At 26.2% G+C, this 14,727-nt stretch overlaps 1 protein-coding gene across 1 annotated transcript in view; it reads right to left on the minus strand.

The window, feature by feature from the left end:
• The window catches only part of LOC142235935 (uncharacterized), a 40,163-nt gene extending 27,413 nt beyond the window's left edge, over positions 1-12,750 (minus strand). Inside the window, exons 1-2 of the mRNA XM_075307184.1 lie at positions 12,681-12,750; positions 416-1,564 (exon numbers count right to left, since the gene is read on the minus strand). Of these exons, the coding sequence (XP_075163299.1) occupies positions 416-1,564; positions 12,681-12,750 (1,219 nt within the window). The remainder of the gene's footprint in view (positions 1-415; positions 1,565-12,680) is intronic.
• Between the last annotated feature and the right edge of the window lie 1,977 nt (positions 12,751-14,727).

The raw sequence follows: 14,727 nt of genomic DNA on the forward strand, positions 1-14,727 counted from the left end.
TTCTATAGAAAATTTCGTCAAAATTTTATTTCTACAGAAAATTTAGTGAAAATTTTATTTCTATAGAAAATTTTGCCAAAATTTTATTTCTATAGAAAATATTGTCAAAATTTTATTTCTATAGAAAATTTTGTCAAAATTTTATTTCTATAGAAAATTTTGTCAAAATTTTATTTCTATAGAAAATTTTGTCAAAATTTGATTTCTATAGAAAATTTTGTCAAAATTTGATTTCCATAGGAAATTTTGTCAAAATTTTATATCGATGGAAAAATTTGTCTACATTGTATTTCTATTGAAAATTTTTTCAAAATGTTATTTCTATATATCGAAAATTGGTTTGGAATTGGTTTGAAATTGGCATCATAGAAAATTCTCAAGAAGCTTTCAATTCTATTACACGTACTCCACTTACCTCTTAATTTTAATAACCGCTGGCGACGGCGTCTCCTTTGATCTCGATTACTTCCCACAATCGAACTTTCCTCGCCATTGAAAATATCATTGGAATCGCTAAGACTTGAGGTATTATCTGAGGAATCTGTTGCAATGGTGGCAATGTTGTGGCTGTTATTGAGACTAATGAGGGGAGTATTTGAAGAAGGATGACTCTGGGATAGATGATGGTGGTGTTGTTGTTGTTGTTGTTGCAGTAAATGTAATTTTCGTCGTCGTTGTTTTCGGCGTCTTTGCTGAAGTTGCTGTTGCTGTTGTTGTTGTTGTTGTGCTGGGATGTGACAATGCAAGGAATTTTGTCTTTGCGGCCCAAACACTGTTGCCACATTTCTCGTTGGATACCTTCCATTAGTCCCCAACCCACCAGATCTCTCTTGGTCATATAGCACCGGCGTCGATATTCCACTTAAAACGGCTTGTGATGATTGAGCTATGATGCAGGATGCAGGACGTCGTCTTTGTCCACCACCATTTACTAGAATATAATCTTCATCAGTCGCATTTATACCATCATTGATAGAGGCAGGAACTTCCGGTACTTGATAAGGCCTTAAAGGTTGTGGTGTTTGTGGTTGATATCCATGTAACGGACGTGGATGACGATATTCCTGATACTGATGGCTGACTGGTGCTGCTGCTGCATCATCACCATCAATGACATTGCCAGAGACATTGAGAAGATCTCTAGAATTTGATGGTGATGGTAATAATTCCAAACGACTGTATGATGGTGGTGTATAACTGGGTGGTGGTGTCACTGGCAAAGAATTGTAATTCGGTGGTGGTGTACGACACAAAAAGAAGGGTCGTCGTTGTTCTTGCTCTTCACTGATTGGATTTAGCAAGAAATGGTCTTCTCTGTTCTCATATTCTTCTTCTCCTTCGACAATGTTGTCCTCACTATTGCCATTAATGCAATTCAATGTGGCAAAACGTGGCTGATGTCGAAGATTTTGTATTACTGCCGCTCCCGCTCCTGTCGTCACCGCTACCGCTGCCGCTGATGATGTTACTTCTACTTCACTCCTACTTCTCCGCCTTGTAGCACTTGAGTTTACTTCAAGCGATGAATTATTAAAGGATGCTGAAGTATTAATACCACTGTGTCCTGGAAAAGGAAGGAATGGAGAAGAAAACAAATCTGATGATATTGAAAGAGCAATGATATGCCATGAAGGAAATGAAACAAAAGTAAAAGAAATACAATGGAAAAAAAACAAAATTCTGCAATGAATACAATACAGCACTCGAAGGATTATTTACAAATACAAATGCAAGTGGAACATAAACCAAGATATGACATAGTACACCGAAAAAAAAAGTGAACTGTTTTATAGGAAGAATGAACTACCACACACGAAAATTGAACTAAATTTTACTCTACCTTTTTAAGATTTCCACAAAGCGTTGTTAAAACCAGGAAATTTTTATGTCCTGTTGTACTTTTTAACTGCAGTTCACGAAATTACATCATCTCATAGAATAAACAAGTATATACGGCCGTAAGTTAGGCCAGACCGAAGCTTATATACCCTCCAACATGGATTGCGTAGAAACTTCTACTGAAGTCGATGACAAGGTATCTTAAATCTTCCCAACAACGTAATATATACCACATAGTCCATACGTGGTCCATAAACTACAAAAGGGTCGATTAAATACGTATGTAATTAAGTTTCCATAGAAATAACATTTTGACAAAATAAAATTTTGACAACATTTTCTATAGAAGTACAATTTTGACAAAATTTTCTATAGAAATAAAATTTTGAAAAAATTTTCTATAAAAATAACATTTTGAAAATGTTTTCTATAAAAATAAAATTTTGGTAGATTATTTTTGGCTCGAGTGGCAACCATGATTATGAACCGATATGGACCAATTTTTGTGTGATTGGGGATCGGCTATATATACTATAGACCGATATGGACCAATTTTGGCATGGTTAATTGCGGCCTTATACTAACACCACGTTGCACATTTCAACCGGATCGGATGAATTTTGCTCCTCCAAGAGGCTCCGGAGATCAAATCTGGGGAACGGTTTATATGGGGGCTATATATAATTATGGACCGATATAGACCGATATGGACCGATATGGACCAATTCTTGCGTGTTTGTTAGAGACCACATTCTAACACCATGTTCAAAATTTCAACTGGATCGGATGAATTTTGCTCCTGCAAGAGGCTCCGGAGGACAAATCTGGGGATCGATTTATATGGGGGCTATATATAATTATGGACCGATGTGGACCAATTTTTGCTTGGTCATTAGAGAACATATACCAACACCATGTACCGAATTTCAGCCGAATCGGATGAAATTTGCTTCTCTTAGAGGCTCCGCCAGCCAAATCGGGGGATGGGTTTATATGGGGGCTATATATAATTATGGACCGATTTGGACCAATTTTTGCATGGTTGTTAGAGACCATATACTAACACCATGTACCAAATTTCAGCCGGATCGGATGAAATTTGGTTCTCTTAGAGCAATCGCAAGCCAAATTTGGGGGTCCGTTTATATGGGGGCTATACGTAAAAGTGGACCGCTATGGACCAATTTTTACATGGTTGTTAGAGACCATATACTAACGTCAGGTACCAAATTTCAGCCGGATCGGATGAAATTTGCTTCTCTTAGAGCAATCGCAAGCCAAATTTTGGGGGTCCGTTTATATGGGGGCTATACGTAAAAGTGGACCGATATGGACCAGTTTTTGCATGGTTATTAGAGATCATATACTAACACCATGTACCAAATTTCAGCCTGATCGGATGAAATGTGCTTCTCTTAGAGCAATCGCAAGCCAAATATGGGGGTCCGTTTATATGGGGGCTATACGTAAAAGTGGACAGATACGGACCAATTTTTACATGGTTGTTAGAGACCATATACTAACACCATGTACCAAATTTCGGCTGGATCGGATGAAATTTGCTTCTCTTAGAGCAATCGCAAGCCAAATTTGGGGGTCCGTTTATTAGGGGGGCTATACGTAAAAGTGGACCGATATGGCCCATTTTCAATACCATCCGACCTACATCAATAACAACTGCTTGTGCCAAGTTTCACGTCGATAGCTTGTTTCATTCGGAAGTTAGCGTGATTTCAAAAGACGGACGGACGGACATGCTCAGATCGACTCAGAATTTCACCACGACCCAGAATATATATACTTTATGGGGTCTTAGAGCAATATTTCGATGTGTTACAACCGGAATGACAAAGTTAATATACCCCCATCCTATGGTGGAGGGTATAAAAATTAACTAAAAGTAAAGAAGAAAGTCATTGGCGCCAAATCATGACCATTTTAACCATACATTAGTTCATTCTTACTATTTTTGAGAATCGTACGAAAATTTTCATTTGTTTTAGTTCACATTGAACTTATGTGTACGTCATTGACCTTTCTACTCACGTTTAGTTCATAAAATTGTTGAGACATACTTAAAAACAGTAAGATTTCAGTAAGCTGTGGAAAATTTTGCTAAAAATTTTTTATAGAAATAAAATTTTGACAAAAAATTTTTTTGTTATAGAAATAAAATTTTGACAAATTTTCTTTAAAAATAAAATTTTGACAAAATTTTCTATAGAAATAAAATTTTAAAAAATTTTTCCATAGAAATAAAATTTTGACAATATTTTCTATAGAAATAAAATTTTTACAAAATTTTCTATATAAATAAAATTTTTTACAAAATTTTCTATAGAAATAAAATATTGACAAAATTTTCTATTGAAATAAAATTTTGACAATATTTTCTATAGAAATAAAATTTTGAGAAAATTTTCTATAGCAATAAAATTTTGAGAATATTTTCTATAAAAACAAAATTTTGAGAAAATTTTCTGTAGAAATAAAATTTTGACAAAATTTTCTATAGAAATACATTTTTGACAAAATTTTCTATAGAAATTATATTTTGACAATTTTCTAAAGAAATGAAATGTTGACAAAATGTTCTATAGAAATAAAATTTTGAGAAAATTTTCTATAGAAATCAAATTTGGACAACATTTTTTTTTATAGAAATAACATTTTGTTGTTGTTTTGATCTCAGCTTTAAAACCATTGTGTTGACTAAACTACAAGGGTATCTTAACCAACAGGGGAGAATAATGTTTTTCCTCTGTTGGTTAAGCTACTCTCGTAGTTTAGCCAACACAATGGTTTTAAAGCTGAGATCAAAACAACAAATATGATTAGAGTACAAACCAACAATAAAAAAAAAAAAACAAAACACGAATGAAGTAAGAGGAAGCACGCTCAAAATAAACCCAGCCAACTGCACTCAAGGGAGCCACCGTGGTGCAATGGTTAGCATGCCCGCCTTGCATACATAAGGTCGTGGGTTCGATTCCTGCTTCGACCGAACACCAAAAAGTTTTTCAGCGGTGGATTATCCCACCTCAGTAATGCTGGTGACATTTCTGAGGGTTTCAAAGCTTCTCTAAGTGGTTTCACTGCAATGTGGAAAGCCGTTCGGACTCGGCTATAAAAATGAGGTCCCTTGTCATTGAGCTTAACATGGAATCGGGCAGCACTCAGTGATAAGAGAGAAGTTCACCACTGTGGTATCACAATGGACTGAATAGTTTAAGTGAGCCTGATACATCGGGCTGCCACCTAACCTAACCTAACTGCACTCAACTCGATGATTTGATGGTGGCAAAGGAAAAGAGAGATGTTCGTATGAATTTATTTCGGCATAAGCCGGCTATCATAAACCTTGTTTCGGAAGGTTCAAGCGGTGTTCACTTTGGGTTTGGCGAACTGCCTGAATTTATTCTGATAATTGGTTGATAGTTTTATTGTAAGTAGAGGATGCTGATGAGGAATGTGGTAATTCCGAAACCTGCGTCCATCCAACCATCTTGCAGTCTATAGGGCTTTGCCCAAATAAATTTGACAAAAATTCTTTTCCTCTGTTGGTTAATCTACTCTTGTAGTTTAGTCAACACAATGGTTTTAAAGCTGAGATTAAAACAACAAATATGATTACAGTACAAACTAACAATAAAAAAAACAAAACACGAAAGAAATAAAATTTTTACAAAATTTTCTATAAAAAAAAAATTTTGACAAAATTTATTATAGAAATAAAATTTGACAAAATTTTCTATAGAAATAAAATTTTGATAAAATTTTCTATAGATATAAAATTTTAACAAAAATTTTTATAGAAACAACATTTTTGACAAAAAACTTTATAGACATAAAATTTTCACAAAATTTTCTATAGAAATAAAATTTTCACAATATTTTCTATAGAAACAAAGTTTTGACAATATTTTCTATAGAAATAAAGTTTTGAGAAAATTTTCTGTATAAATAAAATTTTGAGAAAATTTTCTATATAAATAAAATTTTGAGAAAATTTTCTATAGAAATAAAATTTTGAGAAAATTTATTATATAAATAAAATTTTGTCAAAATTTTCCATAAAAATAAAATTTTGACAAAATTTTCTATAGACATAAAATGCTAACAAGAATTTCTATAGAAACAAAATTTTGACCATGTTTTCTGTAGAAATAACATTTTGACCATATTTTCTATAGAAATAAAATTTTGAGAAAATTTTCTATAGAAATAAAATTTTGACAAAATTTTCTACAGAAATACATTTTTGACAAAATTTTCTATAGAAATAAATTTTTCTAACGAAATAAATTTTTGACAACATTTTCTATAGATATAAAATTTTGACAAAATTTTCTATAGAAATAAAATTTTGGCAAAATTTTCTATAGAAATAAATTTTGACAAAATTTTCTATAGAAATAAAATTTTGGCAAAATTTTCTATAGAAATAAAATTTGACAAAATTTTCTATAGAAATAAAATTTGACAAAATTTTCTATAGAAATAAATGTTTTACATAATTTTCTGTAGAAATAAAATTTTGGCAAAATTTTCTATAGAAATAAAATTTGACAAAATTTTCTATACAAGTAAAATTTTGACAAAATTTTCTATAGAAATAAAATTTTGATAAAATTTTCTATAGAAATAAATTTTTGACAAAATTCTCTATAGAAATAAACTTTTGACAAAATTTTCTATAGAAATAAACTTTTGACAAAATTTTCTATAGAAATAAAATTTTGTACTTCCGTAATGTATCATTAAAATTGAGCTAACCAAATAAATTCGTAAATATAACGAATTTTTTCATTATAATAACAAATTTTGTGTTAAACAAAGACACATTTCATCGTATTCACGTAAATGTTCATTGTTTTAATGAAAATGTTTCGTATCAATGGAAAATGTATTTGACCCGATTTTAATGAAATGTTCCTTTTGTATAGCAGAATCAACGCAATCCATGGTGGAGGGTATACAAGCTTCCGTCTGACCGAACTTATAGACTTCTAAGTGTGTTTATTTTTCCAAGTGTATTACAACAAACTAACGTAGGGACAATCTCCACAGCACACATTTGATTTTCAGGTTAAGGCTATAACAAATGGAGGTCTTTACTACTACTTTTCAAAAAGAGGTGGTGGTACATTGAACCATGTCTTATTGTTTACCTTCACTGAAGCCTTAATAGTTGTCGTCGCCTTGTTGGTTGTTGTCGGTTGATGTTTGCTGGTGAATCGCAAATCGAAATAAAGCTTCTGTTGTCGCTAGCTCTTGTGGCAACATTGTTGATGAGAATAAGGAAGAAAATGTACGACAATTAAATTATATAAGTAAATCATCAAGGATGGGGGTGGAGGGGTTATTGATTTAGGTTAAGGGTAAGTCTTCATACATCAACATAAGGATCAATGATACCAGTGCAACTTCATATGCAATTTGCAGCAAAGGCTTTCTATAGAAAACAGGGAAGGAATGTTATCGTTTTGGAAACTTTGTACAAAGTTGCATGCAATCTTTTTCAAGTACATATAGGCATGGAAGGGATGCATTATAAGCAAGCGTTTTTTTTTTGTTGTTGTATTTTTTGTTATATCCTCCCCCAGTTTGAATTTTGCATCTTTTTATTTCTCAATTTCTCGGTGAATGAGGATATGCTTGGTATGTTTGGGCTATACTATATGAATGATTGGAATGTGGAACCATATATCCTTGTGTATAAAATTGATTAATGTTGCAAATGTTTTTGCCTTTAGTTTAAAGTAAGAGCATTTTCATTGCAAATGAAACCTTTTAATTTGATTAAATTAATACTTTTATAAACCAAATCAATTTTCTATATAAATAAAATTTTGAGAAATTTTTCTACAGCAATAAATATTTGTAAAAATTTTCTTTGGAAATAAAATTTTGTGAAAATTTCCTATAGAAATAAAATTTTGAAAATGTTATCAACTGAAATAAAATTTTGACAAAATTTTCTACAGATATAAAATTTTGCGTGTTTTTGTTGGTTTTTTTCGATCTTTATTTTCAAATAAAAGCTTCTTAAGATGTCAAGCTCGAAACAACAGAAAAAAAACTTCTAAATAAATAAAATTTTGATCAAATTTTCTATAGAAATAAAATTTTGAGAAAATTTTCCATAGAAAAAAATTGACAAAATTTTCTATAGAAACAAAATTTTGAGAAAATTTTCTACAGAAATAAGAAAATTGAGAAAGTTTTCGATATAAATACATATTTGAGAAAATTTTCTTTAGAAATACATACTTGAGAAAATTTTCTATAGAAATAAAATTTATACAAAATTTTCAAAACTTTTAAATAAGTAACATTTTGATCAAATTTTCTATAGAAATAAAATTTTGAGAAAATTTTCCATAGAAAAAAAAAAATTGACAAATTTTACTATAGAAATAACATTTTGAGAAAAATTTCTACAGAAATAAGAAAATTAAGAAAGTTTTCGATATAAATACATATTAGAAATAAAATTTTGAGAACTTTTAAATAAATAAAATTTTGATCAAATTTTCTATAGAAAAAAAATTTTGAGAAAATGTTCTATAGAAATAAAATTTTAAGAAAATTTTCTACAGAAATAAGAAAATTAATAAAGTTTTCGATATAAATACATATTTGAGAAGATTTTCTTTAGAAATACATATTTGAGAAAATTTTCTATAGAAATAAAATTTTTAAAAAATTTTCTATAGAAATAAAATCTTGAAAAAATTTTCTATAGAAATAAAATGTTGACAAAATTTTCTATAGAAATAGGAAAATTAAGAAAATTTTCGATATAAATACATATTTGAGAAAATTTTCTATAGAAATAAAATTTTGAGAACATTTTCTACAGAAATAAAATATTGGAAAAATTTTCCATAGAAAAAAATTTAACAAAATTTTCTATAGAAATAAAATTTTGAGAAAATTTTCTACAGAAATAGGAAAATTAAGAACATTTTCGATATAAATACATATTTGAGAAAATTTTCTATAGAAATAAAATTTTGAGAACATTTTCTACAGAAATGAAATTTTGGAAAAAATTTCTATAGAAAAAAATTTGACAAAATTTTCTATAGAAATAAAATTTTGACAAAATTTTCTATAGAAATAAAATTTTGAGAAAATTTTCTACAGAAATAAGAAAATTAAGAAAGTTTTCGATATAAATACATATTTGAGAAAATTTTCAAAACTTAAATAAGTAACATTTTGATCAAATTTTCTATAGAAATAAAATTTTGAAAAAATTTTCCATAGAAAAAAAGACAAAATTTTACTATAGAAATAAAATTTTGAGAAAAAATTCTACAGAAATAAGAAAATTAAGAAAGTTTTCGATATAAATACATATTTGAGAAAATTTTCTACAGAAATTAAATTTTGAAAACATCTTCTGTAGAAATAAAATCTTGAAAAAATTTCTATAGAAATAAAATTTTGAAAAAAAATTGACAAAATTTTCTATAGAAATAAAATTTAGAGAAAATTTTCTACAGAAAAAAGAAAATTAAGAATGTTTTCGATATAAATACATATTTGAGAATTTTTTTTTTTTTTTAGAAATACATATTTGAGAAAATTTTCTATAGAAATAAAATTTTGAAAAAAATTTCTATAGAAATAAAATCTTGAAAAAATTTTCTATAGAAATAAAATTTGGAGAATTTAAATAAATAAAATTTTGACCAAATTTTCTATAGAAATAAAATTTTCTATAGAAATAAAATTTTGACAAAATATTCTTCAGAAATAAGAAAATTAAGAAAGTTTTCGATATAAATACATATTTGAGAAAATTTTCTATAGAAATAAAATTTTGAAAAAATTTTCTATAGAAATAAAATTTTGAGAGCTTTTAAATAAATAAAATGTTGATCAAATTTTCTATAGAAATAAAATTTTGGAAAAAATTTCTATAGAAAAAAATTTGACAAAATTGTCTATAGAAATAAAATTTTGAGAAAATTTTTTACAGAAATAAGAAAATTAAGAAAGTTTTCGATTAAATACATATTTGAGAAATTTTTTTTAGAAATACATATTCGAGAAAAATTTTCTATAGAAATAAATGTTTAAAAAAATTTTCTATAGAAATAAAATCTTGAAAAAAATTTCTTTAGGAATAAAATTTTGAGAACTTTTAAATAAATAAAATTTTGATCAAATTTTCTATAGAAATAAAATTTTGATCAAATTTATTGTAGAAATAAAATTTTGAGAAAATTTTCTATAGAAATAAAATTTTGATCAAATTTTTTATAGAAATAAAATTTTGAGAAAATTTTCTATATAAATAAGATTTTGAAAACATTTTATATAGAAATAAAATCTTGAAAAAATTTTCTATAAAAATAAAATTTTGAGACCATTTTGTAAATATTATATTTCTATAGAAAATTTTGTCAAAATTTTATTTCTATAGAAAATTTTGTCAAAATTTTGTTTCTAAAGAAAATTTTGTCAAAATTTCATTTCTATATAAAATTTTGTCAAAATTTTATTTCTATAGAAAATTTTTTCAAAATTTTATTTCTATAAAAAATTTTCTCAAAGTGTTATTTCTATAGAAAATTTTGTCAAAACTTTATTTCTAAGAACATTTTGTCAATATTTTATTTCTAATGAAAATTTTGTCAATATTTTATTTCTATAGAAAATTCTGTCAATATTTTATTTCTATAGAAAATTTTGTAAAAAATTTTATTTCTATAGAACATTTTGTCAAAATTTTATGTCTTTAGAAAATTTTGTCACAATTTTATTTCTATAGAAAATTTTGTTAAAATTTTATATCTTTTTATGTTAGCCTGATATCAATGTTAGCCTGATCAATATTGTAATAATTTCTAGTTTAAAATTTTATATCTATAGAAAATTTTGTCAAAATTTCATTTCTATACAAAAGTTGTCAAAATTTTATATCTATAGAAAATTTTCTCAAAGTGTTATTTCTATAGAAAAATTTGTCAAAACTTTATTTCTATAGAAAATTTTGTAAAGATTTTATTTCAATAGAAAATTTTGTTAATATTTTATTTCTATGGAAAATATTGTAAAAAATTTTATACCTATAGAAAATTTTGTCAAAATTTAATTCCATAGAAAATGTTGTCAAAATTTTATGTCTTTAGAAAATTTTGTCACAATTTTATTTCTATAGAAAATTTTGTTAAAATTTTATATCTATAGAAAATTTTGTCAAAATTTCATTTCTATACAAAAGTTTGTCAAAATGTCATTTCAATAGAAAAATTTGTCAAAATTTTATATCTATAAAAATTTTCTCAAAGTGTTATTTCTATAGAAAATTTTGTCAAAATTTTATTTCAATAGAAAATTTTGTAAAAAATTTTATTTCTATAGAAACTTTTGTCAAAATTTAATTCCATAGAAAATTTTGTCAAAATTTTATGTCTTTAGAATATTTTGTCACAATTTTATTCCTATAGAAAATTTTGCTAAAATTTTATATCTATAGAAAATTTTGTCAAAATTTCATTTCTATAGAAAATTTTGTCAAAATGTTATTTCAATAGAAAAATTTGTCAAAATTTTATATCTATAAAAAATGTTCTCAAAGTGTTAGTTCTATAGAAAATTTTGTCAAAACTTTATTTCTAAGAACATTTTGTCAATATTTTATTTCTAATGATAATTTTGTCAATATTTTATTTCTATAGAAAATTTTGTAAAAAATTTTATTTCTATAGAAAATTTTGTCAAAATTTTATTTCTATAGAAAATTTTGTCAAAATTTTATTTCTATAGAAAATTTTGTCAAAATTTTATTTCTATAGAAAATTTTGTTAAAATTTTATATCTATAAAAATTTTCTCAAAGTGTTATTTCTATAGAAAATTTTGTCAAAACTTTATTTCAATAGAAAATTTTGTCAAAATATTATTTCAATAGAAAATTTTGTCAAAATTTTATTTCAATAGAAAATTTTGCCAAAATTTTATTTCTATAGAAAATTTTGTCAAAATTTTATTTCTTTAGAAAATTTTGTCACAATTTTATTTCCATAGAAAATTTTGTCAAAATTTTATATCTATAAAAAATTTACTCAAAGTGCTATTTCTATAGAAAATTTTGTCAAAACTTTATTTCTATAGAAAATTTTCTCAAAATTTTATTTCAATAGAAATTTTTGTCAATATTTCATTTCTATAGAAAATTTTGTCAAAATTTAATTCCATAGAAAATTTTGTCAAAATTTTATATCTATAGAAAATTTTGTCAAAATGTTATTTCTATAGAAAATTTTGTCAAAATGATATTTCCATAGAAAAATTTGTCAAAATTTTATATCTATAAAAAATTTTCTCAAAGTGTTATTTCTATAGAAAATTTTGTCAAAACTTTATTTCTATAGAAAATTTTGTCAAAATATTATTTCTTTAGAAAATTTTGTCACAATTATATTTCTATAGAAAATTTTGTTAAAATTTTATTTCTATAGAAAATTTTGTCAAAATTTCATTTCTATAGAAAATTTTGTCAAAATGTTATTTCCATAGAAAAATTTGTCAAAATTTTATTTCTATAGAAAATTTTTGAAAAATTTAATTCTATAGAAAATTTTACTAAAATTTTATTTTTATTTAATCTTTGCTATACCAAAATCTTCAGTATGTTGTTTTATTGTGTGTGAAAACCAATTATCTTCAACCTATTGAGTTGTAATAAAAAATGCCCTGGATTTCTTAAGAAAACTCGAATGAGGTCTTAACAAACGGAACCTGTTACTAAACCTACGATAGATGTGGCAAGAAATTCTAAGAAAAACAAAAAGGAAATACAAAATTATTCCATATAAAAACCCAATCTCAGTAGGATATCAGCAATCATAGTGGCATAAGAGAGGCCACAAATGGCCAAGCAGTCAGTCATAGTGCATGCTGTCAATGTTGCAACTATTATTTGATGTTGCTGAGAAATAAACGTGGTTACTCAAGTGTAATTATTTAAATTCCATTGTCCAACTAATCCACCCAATTGATTTTTAACTCTAAACATCTTTACTTATTTTCTGTTAGCTACGATCATTCCAAGCTCACTTCCCAGTTAGTAATTCACTCATACTATAAAACGACGAGATGGTGAAATCCTTCCATGTTTTCAAATCATATTGCCAGCAAAAGATACTACAAACCAAATCCAGGCCTTTCTCAATCATTCTGGATTCTGGCTGTAGTAATGCTATGGAGAGCGTGTCCAATAAAATTCCTTGAGATAACATGGCCCTGCGTATCTACCAACTTTTTTCTTTCAAAGTCAAATAAAATGGCTAAAACGTGACGATATTTCAAATAAAATAAAAACAACATGAGCAACAGCAACATCAGTTGCAGCAACATGGTCCATGTAACCATGTCAGCAACATGAACTAAATGCCGATATTTTTTGTTGTAGTTGTCCATTAGTATTCGCATTGTCCAGATCAGTTCCTGTTACTTAGGGTATGGTCACACTAGACAATTTTTGAGAAAATTTCCTATAGAAATGAAATCTTGACAAAATTTCCTATAGAAACGGACTGTTGAGAAAATTTCCTATAGGAATGACATTTTGACAAAATTTCCTATAGCAATGAAATTTTGACAAAATTTCCTATAGAAATGAAATGTTTGGAAAATTTCCTATAGAAACGAAATGTTTAGAAAATTTTCTATATGAATGACATTTTGACAAAATTTCCTCTAGAAATGAAATTTTGACAAAATTTCCTATAGCAATGAAATTTTGACAAATTTTCTTTTAGAAATGAAATTGTGAAAAAATTTTCTCTAGAAATGAAATTCTGACAAAATTTCTTATAGAAATGAAATTGTGACAAAATTTCCTATAGAAATGAAATGTTTAGAAACGAAATGTTGAAAAAATTTCCTATTGGAATGACATTTTGACAAATTTTCTTATGGAAATGAAATTGTGACAAAATTTCCTATAGAAATGCAATCTTGACAAAATTTCCTATAAAACAGAAATTTTGACAAAATTTCTTATAAAAGTGAAATAACATTTTGACAAATTTCCTTTAAAAATAAAATGTTGACAAATTTTCCTATAGCAATGAAATTTGGACAATATTTCCTATAGAAATGAAATTTTTGGAAAATTTTCTATAGAAATAAAATTCTGAGAAAATTTCTCATCGAAAAGAATTTTTGACAAAATTTCCTATGCATGTAAAATATATTGAACAAATTTCCTTTAAAAATAAAATTTTGAGAAAATTTTCTTATAAAAATGAAGTTTGGGCAAAATTTCCTATAGAAAAGAAATTTTTAGAAAATTTCCTATAGAAATAAATTGTGAGAAAACTTATTATCAAAAAATAAAATTTTAAGAAATTTTTCTTATAAAAATGAAGTTTGGGCAAATTTTCCTATAGAAATGAAATTTTGACAACATTTCCTATAGAAATGAAATTTTCACCAAATTGCCTAAAGAAATGAAATTTTGGGAAAATTTCCATTGAAATGAAAGTTTAACAAAATTTCCTATAGAAATGAAATTTTGACAAAATGTCCTATAAAATGAAATTTTGAAAAAAATTTTCAATAGAAATAAAATTTTGACAAAATTTCCTATAGAAATGAAATTTTGACAAAATTTCCTATAGAAATGAAATTTTGACAAAATTTTATATAAAAATTACATTTTGGGAAAATTTCCTATAGAAATTAAATTTTGAAAAAATTTCCTATAGAAACGAACTGTTGACAAAATTTCCTGTAGAAGTGAAGATTTGGGAAAATTTCCTATAGAAATGAAATTTTGAAAAATTTCCTATAGACATAAAATTTTGACAATATGAAATTGTGTGTCCTAAAGTAATGAAATTTTGAGAGAATTTCCTATTGT

This window comes from Haematobia irritans, chromosome 4 (assembly GCF_050003625.1).
Source record: "Haematobia irritans isolate KBUSLIRL chromosome 4, ASM5000362v1, whole genome shotgun sequence".
In the NCBI taxonomy this organism is placed as follows: domain Eukaryota; kingdom Metazoa; phylum Arthropoda; class Insecta; order Diptera; family Muscidae; genus Haematobia; species Haematobia irritans.